Source organism: Zea mays, chromosome 9 (assembly GCF_902167145.1).
Source record: "Zea mays cultivar B73 chromosome 9, Zm-B73-REFERENCE-NAM-5.0, whole genome shotgun sequence".
In the NCBI taxonomy this organism is placed as follows: domain Eukaryota; kingdom Viridiplantae; phylum Streptophyta; class Magnoliopsida; order Poales; family Poaceae; genus Zea; species Zea mays.
In genome coordinates, this window is record NC_050104.1 from 19636850 (window position 1) to 19655526 (window position 18677).

Genomic DNA, 18677 nt, shown 5'->3' on the forward strand with positions numbered 1-18677 from the left:
AAATTTGCAAATAGCAAGCAACAAAGCAAGCAGAAACTGCAAGCAGCAACGCGGCCAACGCAACTACGCGAGCAACTAAGCCAACTAGCCAAAGCCAAGCAACCAGGCAAGCAGCCGGAGCACTGTAGAAGGCTAGCAAGCAGCAAATTGAGCAAAGCAACTTAGCAAGCAGTCTGCAGCCAGTAGCACGAGCACCGGAGCACGAGATTGTTTTCTCCAATGGCGGAGCCGCGGAGCAGTGGAGCAAGACCGAGCGGCCGGCCAACGCCCAATGGGCCAAGCAGGAAGGAGAGGCAGGAAGCAGCAAGCCAGAGACGGAGGCCACCGCGGCCGCGGACGGACAAGCAGGCGGTCGGCCGGCCAGGTGAGGAGCGTGCTGCGGCGGCTGTGCTGCGCGTGCCTGTTGTTGGACTGAATACCTAGGTTTTGCTCTTTACTGGGCCGATTTAAGGTATGGCGCGGGCCATACTTGGCCATAACGGGCCCTCCGCCCCTGTCCCTCCCTCCTCCAGTCCTCCGGATCAGGCCGTCAACGAACGAGGACAGCAGTCAGCAGCACTCTCACATCCAACGGCCCAGACGGCGAGCAACACAAACCCAACGAATCAAATTCGACTACTTGGGCCGTGTTGGGCAATAAAAGCCCAACTTATCAAACCAGAGCGAGGCACCAAGCAGCCGCCTTCTTCTTCCGCCGACCTAGAGATGGCAACGGGTACCCGAAACCCGATGGGTTTTTACCCCATTAGGGTACGGGTTTGGGTCAATTTTCATACCCATGGGTTTGTTAATGGGCATAAATCTATACCCGACGGGTTTATGGGTACGGGTTTGTTCCTATAGTACCCAAACCCGTGAACCCGTGGGTTTTTTAAACCCAACCAAACCTAGTGCATATTGTCATTTTATTTTATAAATGACCAACAAACTTGTTATTCCTTATTTACTTCATAATTTTTATCAATTGGTGAATGTATCAGTAGTCGGTGAGAGTGTTGCTTGCTATTATAGTTTTTACTAACGTTACATATGTGGTGGATGGATAACTTAGTGCAAGGTCACTTAATTATACAACTTATTATTTGTATTTCATTCTCTCTACTAATAATTTTTGTACCAAATCATGAACTCGTTGTTCATTACATAGATTTTGGATCATGATCTCATTAAACATTACGATACTTATTGATTATGAGAAGAACAAGTATATTGGAGATGAAACCCGCGGGTAACCCATGGGTACCCGCTAACCCGATGGGTACGGGTTTGGGCAAAATCTCAAACCCGTCATGGGTACGGGTTTTTTAATGGGCATGAATATTTTTCACGGGTACGGGTTTGGGACGGCAAAACCCAGCGGGTTAGTACCCGTTGCCATCTCTACGCCGACCTCTCGACAGCATTAGACGCAGGCGCCGCCGACTGCCGTGGAGAGCGCGAGGTAGCTGCGGGCAGGGGCGGAGGGCCCATTATGGCTCATTATGGCCCAAGCCATACCAAAAAAAAAAAAGGTCCGCCGGCCCAACATCTAAACCCTAATCACTGCCGCTCCGAGCGACCGCGCCTCCGCCCGCCGTCCGCCGCCCTAACACTGCCGACCTGTCGACTGCCGTCTGCTCAGCCGGCCAGCCACTATCCGCCGAGCGCCCGACGGCCCGAGCAGGCGAGCAGCTCCGCATCGCGCGACGTCCCAAGCAGGTGAGCAACCAGGGGCAGTAAAGGCGTTCGCGCGACGTCCAACAGTGCACCTGCGCGCGCGACGTCTCGCTGCTTTCTCCAACTCCTGTTCGGTATCGCCGTTTCTCGCTTGGAGGTTGTCCTGTAGCGGGGACGACCGCCCATTCCGGCGCCCGCTCTTCTGCTCCTCCTCGCCTTCCTGTTTCTGCTGCGGGGAGTTCTTCCGCCGCGAGCCGGGACACCGTCGCCGCCGGCCGCCCGCTGTCCGACGCGCAGAGCCTCGTGTCCAAGCGTGGCAAGTTCAAGCTCGGATTCTTCCGTCCAGGTAACTCTGTCGCCCCTAATTAACTTCATTTCGTACGATAGCTGTGTCTGAGAAATGTGTCGGTAGGTGTGTAGAGCCATACCTAAATTTTTTTTCGTCCTCCGCCACTGGCTGCGGGTGCTAGGGTTTGGCTCGAGATGGGGAAGGCAAAGAGCAAGGGCCCTAAATTCGCGGCGGTGAAGAAGATTATCACCAAGAAAACCATCAATAAGTAAGGCAACCATCTCCAGCTGCCAGTCCGCTCCCCTATGGTTAGGTTCATGCTACTGGAAATTCTAATTTTTGTGTATGATAGATACAAGGAGGATGTGCTGAACCACAAGAAGAAGGACGTGGACAAGGAGAAACTCGGCCGGAATGTGTGAGTGTTGTGTTTGCGCTCGGAATGGTTTCCTGTGCTTGTTTGGATTGTTGATGTTGTTTTCTTCTGTGATTTACAGGCCGCAGGTTTCGTCGGCGTTGTTCTTCAGCTACAACACAGCATTGGGGCCGCCGTATCGGGTGATTGTGGATACCAACTTCATCAATTTCTCGATACAGAATAAGGTTAGTCGTTTAATTATCTGCTGCTCTCCTATTTCACTGATATATTTTTTATGCAACAGAGGTTCAATACTTGCATGCCCACTGCTTCACTCAGTTAATAATTGAAGATACTGAGTTAATGTGGTGGATTTAATTGATTGTTGACCCGTTCCAGCTTATCTGTACTCTGTATGCTGTATTGTCACAAGAAATGTCGTGCACAATTTCACGTTGTTCGCTGGAGCTACTGACTCTTACCAGATACTGAAACCTTAGGGAAATTAAAAACAAATAGTTAGGATGACTGTTAAGTAAGTTAGGATATAAGCATTGTGATCCGTTTTACTGTTTTAGCAAATAGCAAAACAAACAGCAGCCAACCCCTCTGGGACTGGGAATCATGTTATAACTGTCTCGATTTCCCATCCGATATGGTTGCTGTGCTAAGAATGTTCCCTTCAACTCAGGATTTGATTCATTAACTGTAGTTAATTTTTAAATTCTGTATTCTACATAACACATAATAATGGGGCCACTCATATTTGTGACTAAATCCTCTTTTCCCCCCATGCAGCTGGATTTGGAGAAGGGAATGATGGATTGCCTTTATGCAAAATGTAAGCATTTAACTCTGTTATCTTGCATTCCCATTATCTTTTTGGTGAACTGAGATACCCCTTTAATATCTTTTCAACTCTGATGCCTTGTTATGAAGGTACCCCATGTATCACGGACTGTGTTATGGCTGAGCTTGAAAAGCTGGGGCAGAAGTATCGTGTGGCCTTGAGGTGTGCTCCTATCCAATGCTGTTCCCACATTGTGTTATTTAATGTCTTCTTTTGGCTTTATCTGCTTCATTGTCTCAAATAGAGGTTAGATTAGTTTTTTTTATCTATGCCTCTTGTTGTTATCTTCCACTATAAAGATGTCGATTGCATGTACTTGCTGTTATACTCAATTCTTCAGCATAACTTTCATCTATCTGCACAATCTAATTTACCTCCCTCACAGAATTGCCAAGGACCCTAGGTTCCAAAGATTAGCATGCACACACAAGGGAACCTATGCTGATGACTGCATTGTGGAGAGGGTCACTCAGGTAAAAGCTCTCTCTTCTTGAACACTCTTTGTTTGTTTGGAGCATGAGTACTGGGAGTATTCTATTAAGTGCTAACTCTATAGCGAGTTCGTAAGATAGCTCCTGCTAGGGAACTTGTGACTTACACTTATCACTAGTAAACTGCGACATTGGGCACAAAAGTGAATTAATTGTGTATATAATGTATATTCCTAGTTTCTTTTCAAATGTTAATTTAGAGATATATGCAAGTTCTTGAAGCATTGGCTGTTCAAATTTCAAACTTTATGCTTAGCCAACATTTGAGAGGTGTCTGATTGCTTTAGAATTTACTTTTGCCCAATCTTTGAGAGGTAGAAGGGCAGCCAGGTGCAGTGGTGAGAGCTGTCTCACTGAGTCACCATGATGTGGGTTCTAAGGGTTCGAAGCAGACTTGCATTTGCGTGGTAAGGCTTGCCTCGGTTTATCCCTCTCTCAGACCCCACTCATGTGGGAATCTACGGCACTGGGTCTGATCTGCCCAATATTTGATAGGTGTGGCTGAATGCTATGTTTTCCGAGATTAGAGATTTTACTATATCTGTTCCCAAGGTGAACCAAAAATAGCACTTGTGTTTTCTCCGCTGAAATCCTTTTCCCATGCTTGTCTAAAGGATTGTGTCTGTATGTAGTATCCAAATTTGTTCCTAGTTAATCAACTGGAACTTGCATGTGAGTGATATCAAATACCCGTGTGCACCTATAGATGATATGTCCTATTCTTTTTATCTTAATGTATAGATCTATTTGTTATGCTTTTGCTTTGATTAATGTGCATTTCGTTGCGTTAGATTGTATTCTTCACCTTCACAATACCTAGTCAAATGATTATTTTGGTTTATTTACCTTGTATGCTACGCATCTTGTTTTATTTGTTCTAAACCATATATTTTACGTGGCAGCACAAATGCTACATAGTTGCTACTTGTGATAGAGATTTGAAAAGGAGGATAAGAAAGGTATGTTTGGTGTTTAGTGCTCATAGCTCAGGACATGCTTCTAATATCGCAAAAGCTTTTTCATGCATGCTTGTACCATGGGCATTTCCCCAATCTTGCAGGTTCCTGGTGTTCCAATCATGTACATCACAAGACATAGGTATTCGATAGAACGGCTCCCTGAGGCCACAATTGGTGGAGGTATGTGATATCTTCATCTGACAAACTTTGTTACTGTGTTCTCTCTGTCCCTAGCTTATATCCTACAATCACATAAGATTGCAGTACTCTGATGCTTTTTTGGCATTCTTGCAGCACCAAGAATCTGATCGGTGCAGACATGAGATGTTCTGGGATGTAATACTATGGCGGTACTTGTCCATCTGACCAAGTCACTATTTCATGTTTCAGTCCACGACAAGGACTAGGATAAGAACGCTGCTTTCTAGGTTGAGCTTACTGTAACTACTAAGAAATTTTTATTATGTACCAACCTTATCATTTCTACAATGTTGCGGGATGTCTGAAGTAATTCTTTGTTAAAAGATCGGGTATCCTGCTCCCTTTTGCTTCTCAATCTTGTGCGCTACAAGCCATAATCCCAATAGAGTGGCTCTTCCTGAATCTCTCATAGAGGATGAACATAGGAGTCCCTCATAATGTGAAACGGAGGCGACAACAATCTGCAACAGTCGTTGGATATTTAGGCCTTGTATTTCTACAGTGCTACAACACTTTACTAAAGTTTAGCACATGAAATCAAACAAGCATATTGAAAGAGCAGTGCTAAAGTTTAGCACCTATTAACACTGGCTCTTGTTTTGATACTAAATTATGTTAAAAGTGTGTCCCCTGACACATTAATGGTCCATGTCTATCCTTAGCATCTCCTTCAGCACTACTGAAGCTTATACCGAGTACAACAATGGCACTAAATTACCCACCAAAAGGCAAGCAAAAGTACAATCGAGGCACTAGGAATGACCAAACCCATTGCATAGGCCTGTTTTGTTCAACTCTTTTGAACAGCTTTTCTGAGAATCTGACAGTTTTTTCTAAACATCTTTTCTGGTACGAAGAGAATCTGTTGTGAAGAGAATCTGAATATAGTGAAGATTACGTGCGGAAGAAGATAAAATAGTCCACAGACTTTAGTATGTAGAAAGTGACGGTTTTCTGCTATCACAGTGAAGTTAGAGGCATCTTACCGAAATATCCAACGACTATTGTCCAATCTGTTCTTTTTATATTGATTCCATCCAACAATTTCTCAGTTCATTTTTTTAGACGCGTCCATCTCATACAAATTTCGCAATAACAAAAGGAGTCAACACAAAAAAAAAACCAGTCAAAATGAACAATTATGCAAAAATCTTGCAAAAATAAAAGCAATGAGAAACTCGCCAATATGCAATAGAGTTATAGGTAGCAGATGAATTTGATGCTCGCTGTGATCTCACCCACCGGACACATCAAGAACATGACGAGTCGCTGGAGCCTTTCACCTCTACCTCTTATAATAATAGATCGATGTTTTTCAATACGCTCACTAGAATAGGGCTAGGCGAGCTGAATATTTCTCGCATTGCAATGCACAGGTAGATTTACCAGTGGCTTTTGAAAATCAAAGTATTTTATAAATCTGTCGTTTATTTCTCTAATGCTTCAAAAAAAACCTTTACGAAGAAACAATGCCTCGTTATGTAAACTAATGTAAATAAACTGTATTAGTTGATCTTTAACGACGACCCGATTCATTCCTAGGTATGATCCAGTGCGGACGGCCCCACATTGGATCAACCTCGCCGGTGTTTAGATTCAGCCGCCCCATGCGCTCTGGCCTCGTAAGGTCTGTGAAGCCGACGTCGTATGCGACGGCCAGACGCCCACATGGGTGCGTCAGCTGATGGGCAAGGATCACGTACACGCGGTTCGCCTTCGCTCCCGTCGGGTCGGCGGTGACTGTGAACCCATGCGCGCCGTCGACGAACACCGCGCGGTCACCGATGTCGAGCACTGGCCTCCACCTCGGCGGCCTCTGGCTGTCCCTGTGCCGCGCGCGGTACGCTTTGGTAAAGACCACGCCGTCGCTGTCCCCGACGCGGTGCACCAGGAGAATCGCGTCGTCCGTAGATGGCACTAGGTAGGCGTAGTCGACGTCGCCGAAGCCCGGCGGCGCAGGGATCTTCGTGCGGGCCTGCAGCGTGCCGGCGTCGATGATTGTAGTTTTCAGCGTGCGCAGCTCGAGGACGAAGAAGAGCCCGCCGCGGTAGTTGACGGTCATGGGCGAGCCGAGCTTTGACTGGTGCACCGGCATCCACCGCTCGCCGCCGTGCTCGCAGAAGAAGGCCGTGTCGCCGCGGGCCACCATGACGCCTCGCGGGGACCAGTCCCACGCCAACCCGTCGTCGGTGACGCGCGCGCAGCGCAGACGTGGCTCGTCGCTGAGACACCCGACCGGGTCCTTCTCCGAGAAGGGGATGGGCAGGTCCGGCAGCGGTGCGCGCGAGCCGGTGAAGGGGTCGACGAGGTGGCACGGGTGCCTGTAGCACACATCCGTGGCTAGCACCATCCCACCGTACGGAGACGGCACGAGCCGGCGGCCGAGCACCGGAGGCATTGGCCGCACGTCGGCGCTGTTAAGCATGCGCATGTGGGCGAGGGAGAAGAACTTGTAACCGTGCTCCGATGCGAACGCGACGCACGGGAGCATCGCCGATTCCTCTTCGTGGCCACCATGCTCCGTCTCCATGCTCATCTCAGGTACAGGCGGCGCGAGCATTGTGTTGGTTGGAGAACAAAACGACGGGTATATATATCTCTACTCCTGCCCTTCCATATGTTACAAATCAACCCGCACGCCCCGCCCCCACCCGTAGGCCGTAGCCGGCACCTCACACACACCGCCGCCTCCCCGAGCCTGCCCCCCGACGATGCCGCACCCGCCCGCCACCTCGCTCTAACGGTGCTCCGCGCATGTCGCGCCCGCCTACCAGCTTACCGCATCTCGCGCGCCGTTCACGACCTCCGCCTGCTCCGCAACGAATCCCCCTCACCTCGCTCTGCCTGCCCCTCCTCCCTATAAAGCCTAGCTATTCTGCTCACCTCGCTGCGCCCCGACGGCGCCACAACTCCACCACCTCCTCTAGTTACCCGACATCGGTGCCACGCTCCTCCTCGCCATGTGTGACTCCTACTCCCCGTGGCCACCAGGGCGATGTGGTGGCGTCCGCTGATGCGATCGCTCCTCCGCCTGTGCCTGGCGCCCTGGCCAACGCGTCGGTGGTGCCAGCCGCGGTGCGGATCCACAAGGCAGGGCGAAGTCACCGTCAAGCTCTCGGTCGCGCCTGGCCGGGCTAGCCGCCTAGCTCTTTCCCGCCTCCCGTGGCCTGGGCGCCTGGCTAGGGCCAGCTATTCAGGCGACCAACCGCACCACCGTCCCCCTACCTTCCACGTTATCGTCGACTCCGACTATGTCTGGGTCCGCTTCTTGCCATGTTCTTCTCGGTACTCTACTGTACACGAGGTATGGCACTGGGTTGGTGACTAGAGACATGCTGGGGCTCCCCAAACGCCGGTTCGTTGCGTTTGGTATGCTGGTGGTACTTACAATGTGTTTGGTTGGATGCGTGCTTAACTGTTTACAACCAGGCGCAGGGTATGCGTTGACTTCAGGTAAGCACATGTTTGAATGGCTGCACGCAAGCGAGCGGGCCTGCTTCTGCTGGTGCAGCACAGACCAATTTGTGGCTCTCTGCCTGCACGCACAGAAACGTGGGAATATTGCATCTCCCGCGAGCCAAGCTCGGACAAGCCTGCATGTGCGTATGCGGACAACCAATCATGAGGTTAGAGTCGCTGCTGGCATGTCTGCTGGAGGTAGTTTTGTTCATGTTCACTCTGAGAATGGTGTGATTGATTTTTACAGATGAAATTGCATTTCTTGCTCGATTATAAAGGAAGGGGCAAAATGGTTTGGTTCCATCCAGTTTTATGTCCTAATACAAATTTGTTAATTAGTTGTTGTTTATGGAACTTGCGGCTATGCTACCAGGGCATGTTATTTCCTATATTGTCCCAGGCATATATGTACTTTGGTTAGATTTTGTTGCAATCCATTAACTCTGTTCACTTATATCTCTTGGTTCTTTGATCTAGGTTATTTCAATTATTAGCAATGATTCTGTTGCAATCCGTTAACTTTGTTCACTTATATTTCATGGTTCTTTGAGCTATTTGAATATGTTTGTTCAGTAATGTTCGATGCCTCTAATAATTGTAATGATTGGATGTCACTTGTTCTATTTCTTCCTCCAAGTGGTTCTCTCACTGTTTTGTTTCTGAATATTTTCCAGGCACCCCGACGCCCGCACGCGGGGCACCTGACCGCCTGCTTGCGCGTTTCCCCACATTTATGCGGCTTGGCCCTTATTTACCTTTTTTCTTAAAAAGAGAGAAAAAAGAACTCCTTTCATGTGTCCCGTCATTTTCAGTTAGAGTGACCAACAGTTGTGAGTTCTCGTTATGTTCTCCCCACGACACCCATATACCTACCGAATGCTGATGATGATGCCAAAACTGTTTTACTTGAGGAATGCTGATAATGATACACAAGGTGTTATACTTGAGGCATCTGAGGTTGGGACTGGTGCTATCAGTTTGATCTCGATGTCAACTTGGCTGCGTGCCTGCGTGGGGAGAAATGTGCTAATGCCATCCTTCTTGCCAGCATGGAGCACTAGTACAGAGAAGTTCTATAGTGGCGGTTGTAAACCTAGTTATAGTGGCGTTTTTCGTAACCGCCAGTGCTAGGGGCCAGTAGAAATCATCATTTTTACAGGCGGGTAACTGAGGACCGCCAGTGAAAATCGATTTTCACTGGCGGTCGGCGTAATAAAACCGCCAGTGAAAATCGATTTTCACTGGCGGTCGACGTAATAAAACCGCCAGTGCAAATCGTTTCCAGGAAACATAAAACATATTTTAAAAATAGTAAAAAATTTATTTGTATTAGGACCACCCCACCCGCCCGTCTCCGTCGCAAGTCGCGGCATTTTTCGCGCAAAATTCGCGCGCTACGCGGTTGTTAGTATTCGAACCGTAGACCTCACCCTCGCGCGTACCCTCCACTACCACTCCGTCTATGACATGCCTTGTGTCTAGTTTGTAGTTGTTTTCTCCACATATTACAACCATTTGAGTGTAAATTGCTTATTTGAGACCCTAAACGAATTCAAATAAAAAAGTTGTCAACTACAAAGATAAATAACTTTTGAAGTTCTACAACTTTTATTTTGACACTTTTTTCACCCTCTCTTTCGGACTCGTTTATATTTCTAACGCTAACCCGACTTGTAGTTGTGCTTAAGTTCATAAATTTCAGATTCGCCCTATTCACCCCCCTCTAGGCGACTTTCAATCATCAATGAAGATGTTTAGCAATCACATAACAAGAAGATAGTTAGATTAGGGTTCGAACCAACACAGATCACAAATACAAGCATTGTATTAATAACTTACTAGAGTCGGAGCACCAGATCGGTCCCTCATGGGTGGCTATAATCAGAGTAGATTAGGGTTTAGGCTTCAAACACATATCACAAGTAAAGATCACAAGAACAAGCACCAAATTAAGCACTTACCAAAGCCGGAGCACCAGATCGGTCTCTCACGACGACTATAATCAGAGAACAAGATCACAAGAATGTATTAGAGTAGATTAGGGTTTAGGGTTGGTACACAGATCACAAGCATAGATCACAAGAACAAGCACCAGATTAAGAACTTACTAAAGTCGGAGCACCAGATCGGTCCCTCACGGCGGCTATAATCAGAGAACAAGATCACAAGAAGGTATTATAGTAGATTAGGGTTTATGGTTCGAACACAGATCACAAACATAGATCACAAGAACAGGTTAAGCACTTACCAAAGCCGGAGCACCAAATCGGTCCCTCACAGGTACAATCACAGAGCAAGAAGGCAATAGAGTAGATTAGGGTTTGGGATTGAGCACAGATCACAAGAACAAGCACCAGATTAAGAAGTCTCAAACTCGTCGGAGACGTCGACTAGAGGAAGAAGAAGACGAACATCGAAAGCTTACCATAACGGCGTAACCAAATCCGTGACCGAACAACCAGCCAAGCAACCACCAGGTGAGGGGAAGCCAGAGCCCAGAGGTGGAGGGAGCGGTGGAGGACCCTACCGGAGGGCGGAGGCTCGAACCCGGAGGCGAGGCGGCGGCGGAGTCGAACAGTGAGGCGGCGGTGGAGACGAATCGACGAATCACCCCCCAAAATCGCCCCTAAATCGCAGACGGAGAGAAGGAGGGCGAGAGACAACAGGCGAGGCAAGCGAGTGAGACTAACAAGGCGGGGCCCGATGGGGGGGAGGGGGCGACGTGTTTTAGGTTAACAAACAGAGCGGGCTAACCGTGCTTCCGGGATAATCGGGCCGTGCTCGTGCCGGCCCAGCGTGCCCGGTGCTCGGCCCAGGCACAACAGTACCCATCGGGCCATGCCGTGCCGTGATGTCCCGATTAGCCCGACACTATTGGCCATCTATAGTTTGGGGCGACTAAAGTTTAGTGACTAAAATTTAGTTACTTTTAGTCACTAAATAAGCAAACATGATAGCTAAAGTGAGGTGACTAAACTTTAGTTCGCAATGACTAAAAGGGACTAAATTAGGATTTTTACCTTATTTGTCCTCTACACTTTCTTCTTGCAGCAAACATCCACTAATTAATAGGGGTAATACAGTCATTATTCACAACAATTAATGTTCTTTAGTCCGGTTTAGTCACTAAAACCAAACAATGTACTTTAGTGACTAAACTTAGTCACTAAAGTTTAGTCTAGTGACTAAAGGAACCAAACGGGTAGTAAGGCCCAGTTTGGTAGTCCCTAAATAGCCGAACACTGGGACTAAAATATGGACTAAAATGTTTTATTATCTAGTCCCTCAAGGGATGACTAAAAGGGACTAAACCATATTAATTCCACTTTTTGCCCTTCTTTATTTCAGTTGCACTAATGGCGGGAGAATACTAAAAGGTATTTGGTCCTCTTATGATTCATTTAATATTTTTTAAATATTTTTAGTCCCAGAACCAAACAGGGTAGGGACTAAACTTTAGTCTTCCAACTAAATTTTAGTCCCTAGACTAAAGGAAACCAAACGGGCCCTAAAAGTGAAAAAAATAGAACAGTGCAGCTACACACAAGTTAACAGCAACTTTATGGTCCACAATTATACTGTCAGAACAAATGCTTACAGAAGAATTTCAATTACATGGATGATCAGGGGCAGAGCACTCCTGCACTTGAATTGCAAATTGAAACTACGCACACATGTAATGTCAGTCAAACTACAACTGAAACTTGAATTAGATGTACTGGCACAATGCCATGAAGCAAGGCCATGACCGAGCAGGACCACTGAAACCTGGCTTCAGCTTACCACGACGACCTGCTAGGCACATTCAGTTCGAGAAAAATGTGTATCATAACCAGCAGCACGAGGAAGAGAATGGTAGACTGCAAACCATCCACCGTGTCTCTCGTGATTTTGCTAACAAAAGGAGTTCTGCCACTTCATGCACACCAGACCCAGTAAGTTGTCTTACGCGGAAAGATCTTTTGCCGGACATACACATCAGTCTTCAGTGAGTGGTTAATGGAACTTCTCAATACTTTCGTTGTGACACGAGTTCTTCAAGCTGGCTCGTACAGGCCTAGCATGTGCCCATCGATGCATCGCAGTGCTGCAACCTGCGTTGGAAGAAACAGGAAACGTCATGTAAATGATTCTGCGTCCTGAAATACATAAATGGAAATCGTGGGAATATAGAGACAATACTTTTCCATGGATCTCATACTTGATTGGCCCATCCAACTCGGCTCCCAATGCCATTAGCTTCGATACGGCACTGTTTATGTCTGGTACAGTGAAGGAGAGCATTGAAGAATAGACTCTCTGCGATGCAAGATTACTGCAAGCATGTACAGAATATAAGATAATAGTTATGAATTTATGATTTCATGCACTGGCCAATTGGGGGGGGGGGGAATCCCCTATGTGTTTTGTGTAGCTTATGTTTATGTGATGATGGAATTTGAAATCCACACAAAAAACTGAGAAAAGCTCCAAGGAGAGCAATTTCTTTTGACTCTTGGGGGGGGGTCACTTGTTTTCATGCACTGCCTTTGACATAGCAAGATTGTAACGAGGACTATGAAATGTATTGGAGAGTTGAAGTATCATTTTCAAGCAATGTTTGGGATTTTTTCCCAAGAACTGGCAACCTCCCAGATCCAACACTTCAGAGCTGTTATGTTTATAGGGTCACAAAGTTTGTCCAGTATGTTTTGGTCTACTTTTCCATGGATCTCATATTTTCATGCGATAGATCCAACACTCCTTCCATACAATTCACTTTCAGAGTTATTTTCTTTATGGGGTCACTAAGTTTGTGTTGTATGTTATGTTCTTTGGTACATGTCCTATTGTAAGTCTGACCAAGCTGATCAACATAAAGAACTTTTACTCGAAAGTCTGAGCTTGCTCAAAGCCCACTATCAACCTGCAGTGCAAATCATTGCCCACAAATGAAGGATTCGTTGACATTTTCCATTTGGCGGGCACTCCTACACACAAAAACGAGATTAGTTTAGCGTCCCCCCCTCCCCAGGATGCAGCGAAGCTAGCCTGCCTCACTACTCCTCTATGTTGATAGATGCTAGTGAAAATAAAAAGAAGGAATTTTGAACCGCCAGATCGACAGATCATATCCACAGAAGAAGTTACTGGGTACTTATAGACGCCACAAGGTTAACCACATTTGGAATGCAAGAGCTGAGAAGTGCAATTTGTTTGCATGGATTCTCATTCAGAATAAGCTGCTCACTGCCAACAATCTAGCCCGCCGTGGATGGCCACACCAAACCTCTTGCTTGCTCTGCCAAGGACCTATAGAACCTAAAATCCACCTCTGCTTGCAATGCCCTTTCGCTCTCGATATCTGGAACCAGATCCTCTCCTGGGAAAGGGCTGGTCTTACTGCAGCAAGTAGACCCATCAAATTTCGACAGCATCAGCGAGTGGTGGGTTTGACAACCTCTCTCATCACAAAAGACTGAAGAAGAGACTTCGATGGAATCACGATCTACATCATGTTCATGTGGAACATTTGGAAAGAGCGTAATTAAAAGGATTTTCGAGAATAGCTCACTGTCGGCGTTGCAGCCTTGCAGGTGGGTGCAGGGAAAATAAAAGAGTCTTTCGCTTTATATGAGTGCTGATGTTCACTAGCAGCCTCGCCTATTGTGTTTGATATTCTCTTAGTTTCACCTGCGGGTCTTTTTATGCAGGAGGAGGTGTGCTCCTGGTGTGTGTGAGATCTGTGATCATGTTTCTATAACTCTTTTCCCTCTTCAATGAAGGCATAGCTCCTACCATTTGCTTTCAAAAAAAAAATATCCGCAGGAGAAGTTCCAGGGCAAGGTATCTCGAGCCAAAGTTGACACGACTGTCATATGAAAACTGACTTGATTCTTCACTAATCTCGCAGCCCATCACCCAAGTTTTCAGAACTTAAATAAAACCAAGTGCTGCACACACACATTTCATCAAACACATGAACCTCACACAAATCCGAATCCGCATCCATCTGAAGGCCGAAGTTATACGAAGAGGATAATACTACGAGGAGAGCGCGGTATAAACAAACAGCAGTAGCCGCACCTGTCGTTGGTGTGCATGAGTGCGAGCTTGAGCGGCCCCGACTGCAGCTCGGCCCAGCGGAGCGTGCAGACGTTTACACTGAAGTCGAGACCCTCCGAGTAGAACCGTGCTGCCCGCGGTACGTCCCGGTGCAGCTGCAGCACCCACCGGAGCGTCGCCGCCACCATTCCCCACCACCTCCCTCCCCAGTGGCGGAGCACGACCTAAAAATAAGGTATGGCAATGACAAAAATATATCTTGCAGTAAAACAAAATTTAGTATAAAAACATTATTAAGAAGTACCTTAGATGAAGAATTCCTTGTAGATTATATGTCAAATCAGTAACTTAACCAAATATAAGTTGTCAAACAAAGAGCAAGCATACATTAGCATTAAAATAAAGAGCTAAATTTAATAAAAAAATGTATAGACAATATTGTTACACATAACACAACTACCTCTTTCTAGAGCCTTTCTTTTTGCCGACCTTGCTGAGCTTGAATCTATTGCAATTTGCAACTGCAGGGCAGCTAAATTTGCAAATAGCAAGCAACAAAGCAAGCAGAAACTGCAAGCAGCAACGCGGCCAACGCAACTACGCGAGCAACTAAGCCAACTAGCCAAAGCCAAGCAACCAGGCAAGCAGCCGGAGCACTGTAGAAGGCTAGCAAGCAGCAAATTGAGCAAATCAACTTAGCAAGCAGTCTGCAGCCAGTAGCACGAGCACCGGAGCACGAGATTGTTTTCTCCAATGGCGGAGCCGCGGAGCAGTGGAGCAAGACCGAGCGGCCGGCCAATGCCCAATGGGCCAAGCAGGAAGGAGAGGCAGGAAGCAGCAAGCCAGAGACGGAGGCCACCGCGGCCGCGGACGGACAAGCAGGCGGTCGGCCGGCCAGGTGAGGAGCGTGCTGCGGCGGCTGTGCTGCGCGTGCCTGTTGTTGGACTGAATACCTAGGTTTTGCTCTTTACTGGGCCGATTTAAGGTATGGCGCGGGCCATACTTGGCCATAACGGGCCCTCCGCCCCTGTCCCTCCCTCCTCCAGTCCTCCGGATCAGGCCGTCAACGAACGAGGACAGCAGTCAGCAGCACTCTCACATCCAACGGCCCAGACGGCGAGCAACACAAACCCAACGAATCAAATTCGACTACTTGGGCCGTGTTGGGCAATAAAAGCCCAACTTATCAAACTAGAGCGGGCCCACCAAGCAGCCGCCTTCTTCCTTTGCGGAGGCGGAAACCCGAAAACCCTTCCTCTTCCGCCGACCTCTCGACAGCATTAGACGCAGGCGCCGCCGACTGCCGTGGAGAGCGCGAGGTAGCTGCGGGTGCTAGGGTTTGGCTCGAGATGGGGAAGGCAAAGAGCAAGGGCCCTAAATTCGCGGCGGTGAAGAAGATTATCACCAAGAAAACCATCAATAAGTAAGGCAACCATCTCCAGCTGCCAGTCCGCTCCCCTATGGTTAGGTTCATGCTACTGGAAATTCTAATTTTTTTGTATGATAGGTACAAGGAGGATGTGCTGAACCACAAGAAGAAGGACGCGGACAAGGAGAAACTCGGCCGGAATGTGTGAGTGTTGTGTTTGCGCTCGGAATGGTTTCCTGTGCTTGTTTGGATTGTTGATGTTGTTTTCTTCTGTGATTTACAGGCCGCAGGTTTCGTCGGCGTTGTTCTTCAGCTACAACACAGCATTGGGGCCGCCGTATCGGGTGATTGTGGATACCAACTTCATCAATTTCTCGATACAGAATAAGGTTAGTCGTTTAATTATCTGCTGCTCTCCTATTTCACTGATATATTTTTTATGCAACAGAGGTTCAATACTTGCATGCCCACTGCTTCACTCAGTTAATAATTGAAGATACTGAGTTAATGTGGTGGATTTAATTGATTGTTGACCCGTTCCAGCTTATCTGTACTCTGTATGCTGTATTGTCACAAGAAATGTCGTGCACAATTTCACGTTGTTCGCTGGAGCTACTGACTCTTACCAGATACTGAAACCTTAGGGAAATTAAAAACAAATAGTTAGGATGACTGTTAAGTAAGTTAGGATATAAGCATTGTGATCCGTTTTACTGTTTTAGCAAATAGCAAAACAAACAGCAGCCAACCCCTCTGGGACTGGGAATCATGTTATAACTGTCTCGATTTCCCATCCGATATGGTTGCTGTGCTAAGAATGTTCCCTTCAACTCAGGATTTGATTCATTAACTGTAGTTAATTTTTAAATTCTGTATTCTACATAACACATAATAATGGGGCCACTCATATTTGTGACTAAATCCTCTTTTCCCCCCATGCAGCTGGATTTGGAGAAGGGAATGATGGATTGCCTTTATGCAAAATGTAAGCATTTAACTCTGTTATCTTGCATTCCCATTATCTTTTTGGTGAACTGAGATACCCCTTTAATATCTTTTCAACTCTGATGCCTTGTTATGAAGGTACCCCATGTATCACGGACTGTGTTATGGCTGAGCTTGAAAAGCTGGGGCAGAAGTATCGTGTGGCCTTGAGGTGTGCTCCTATCCAATGCTGTTCCCACATTGTGTTATTTAATGTCTTCTTTTGGCTTTATCTGCTTCATTGTCTCAAATAGAGGTTAGATTAGTTTTTTTTATCTATGCCTCTTGTTGTTATCTTCCACTATAAAGATGTCGATTGCATGTACTTGCTGTTATACTCAATTCTTCAGCATAACTTTCATCTATCTGCACAATCTAATTTACCTCCCTCACAGAATTGCCAAGGACCCTAGGTTCCAAAGATTAGCATGCACACACAAGGGAACCTATGCTGATGACTGCATTGTGGAGAGGGTCACTCAGGTAAAAGCTCTCTCTTCTTGAACACTCTTTGTTTGTTTGGAGCATGAGTACTGGGAGTATTCTATTAAGTGCTAACTCTATAGCGAGTTCGTAAGATAGCTCCTGCTAGGGAACTTGTGACTTACACTTATCACTAGTAAACTGCGACATTGGGCACAAAAGTGAATTAATTGTGTATATAATGTATATTCCTAGTTTCTTTTCAAATGTTAATTTAGAGATATATGCAAGTTCTTGAAGCATTGGCTGTTCAAATTTCAAACTTTATGCTTAGCCAACATTTGAGAGGTGTCTGATTGCTTTAGAATTTACTTTTGCCCAATCTTTGAGAGGTAGAAGGGCAGCCAGGTGCAGTGGTGAGAGCTGTCTCACTGAGTCACCATGATGTGGGTTCTAAGGGTTCGAAGCAGACTTGCATTTGCGTGGTAAGGCTTGCCTCGGTTTATCCCTCTCTCAGACCCCACTCATGTGGGAATCTACGGCACTGGGTCTGATCTGCCCAATATTTGATAGGTGTGGCTGAATGCTATGTTTTCCGAGATTAGAGATTTTACTATATCTGTTCCCAAGGTGAACCAAAAATAGCACTTGTGTTTTCTCCGCTGAAATCCTTTTCCCATGCTTGTCTAAAGGATTGTGTCTGTATGTAGTATCCAAATTTGTTCCTAGTTAATCAACTGGAACTTGCATGTGAGTGATATCAAATACCCGTGTGCACCTATAGATGATATGTCCTATTCTTTTTATCTTAATGTATAGATCTATTTGTTATGCTTTTGCTTTGATTAATGTGCATTTCGTTGCGTTAGATTGTATTCTTCACCTTCACAATACCTAGTCAAATGATTATTTTGGTTTATTTACCTTGTATGCTACGCATCTTGTTTTATTTGTTCTAAACCATATATTTTACGTGGCAGCACAAATGCTACATAGTTGCTACTTGTGATAGAGATTTGAAAAGGAGGATAAGAAAGGTATGTTTGGTGTTTAGTGCTCATAGCTCAGGACATGCTTCTAATATCGCAAAAGCTTTTTCATGCATGCTTGTACCATGGGCATTTCCCCAATCTTGCAGGTTCCTGGTGTTCCAATCATGTACATCACAAGACATAGGTATTCGATAGAACGGCTCCCTGAGGCCACAATTGGTGGAGGTATGTGATATCTTCATCTGACAAACTTTGTTACTGTGTTCTCTCTGTCCCTAGCTTATATCCTACAATCACATAAGATTGCAGTACTCTGATGCTTTTTTGGCATTCTTGCAGCACCAAGAATCTGATCGGTGCAGACATGAGATGTTCTGGGATGTAATACTATGGCGGTACTTGTCCATCTGACCAAGTCACTATTTCATGTTTCAGTCCACGACAAGGACTAGGATAAGAACGCTGCTTTCTAGGTTGAGCTTACTGTAACTACTAAGAAATTTTTATTATGTACCAACCTTATCATTTCTACAATGTTGCGGGATGTCTGAAGTAATTCTTTGTTAAAAGATCGGGTATCCTGCTCCCTTTTGCTTCTCAA

General features: G+C 46.3%; 3 protein-coding genes and 1 pseudogene across 6 annotated transcripts; 2 read left to right on the top strand and 2 right to left on the bottom strand.

Moving 5' to 3' along the window:
* Nucleotides 1-1529: 1529 nt before the first annotated feature.
* LOC100272977 (uncharacterized) lies at nucleotides 1530-5157 on the top strand. The gene is made up of 10 exons (NM_001147428.1): nucleotides 1530-2002; nucleotides 2127-2213; nucleotides 2298-2363; nucleotides 2443-2548; nucleotides 3102-3144; nucleotides 3243-3315; nucleotides 3539-3626; nucleotides 4547-4603; nucleotides 4705-4783; nucleotides 4898-5157. The coding sequence occupies exons 2-10, from the start codon at nucleotides 2140-2142 to the stop codon at nucleotides 4909-4911; spliced, it is 600 nt and encodes a 199-aa protein (NP_001140900.1). The 5' UTR covers nucleotides 1530-2002; nucleotides 2127-2139; the 3' UTR covers nucleotides 4912-5157.
* On the bottom strand, nucleotides 6320-7363 carry LOC103639791 (uncharacterized; annotated as a pseudogene).
* On the bottom strand, nucleotides 11802-15020 carry LOC103638046 (uncharacterized). Of its 4 annotated transcripts, XM_020543961.2 has the most exons (5): nucleotides 14769-14984; nucleotides 14613-14655; nucleotides 14330-14532; nucleotides 12446-12578; nucleotides 11802-12357 (listed from the first exon to the last, which is right to left on the bottom strand). In XM_020543961.2, exons 3-5 carry the CDS (start codon nucleotides 14494-14496, stop codon nucleotides 12301-12303), a joined length of 357 nt encoding a protein of 118 aa, XP_020399550.2. In that variant the 5' UTR covers nucleotides 14497-14532; nucleotides 14613-14655; nucleotides 14769-14984; the 3' UTR covers nucleotides 11802-12300. The 4 variants fall into 4 exon arrangements, with proteins under 4 accessions (XP_020399550.2, XP_020399549.2, XP_020399548.2 ...); XM_020543960.2 differs by having other exon boundaries at nucleotides 14330-14655; XM_020543959.2 differs by having other exon boundaries at nucleotides 14613-14984.
* Nucleotides 15021-15618: 598 nt separating this feature from the next.
* Nucleotides 15619-18677, top strand: LOC118473282 (rRNA-processing protein FCF1 homolog). Its single transcript, XM_035962470.1, has 9 exons — nucleotides 15619-15731; nucleotides 15816-15881; nucleotides 15961-16066; nucleotides 16620-16662; nucleotides 16761-16833; nucleotides 17057-17144; nucleotides 18065-18121; nucleotides 18223-18301; nucleotides 18416-18677. Exons 1-9 carry the CDS (start codon nucleotides 15658-15660, stop codon nucleotides 18427-18429), a joined length of 600 nt encoding a protein of 199 aa, XP_035818363.1. The 5' UTR covers nucleotides 15619-15657; the 3' UTR covers nucleotides 18430-18677.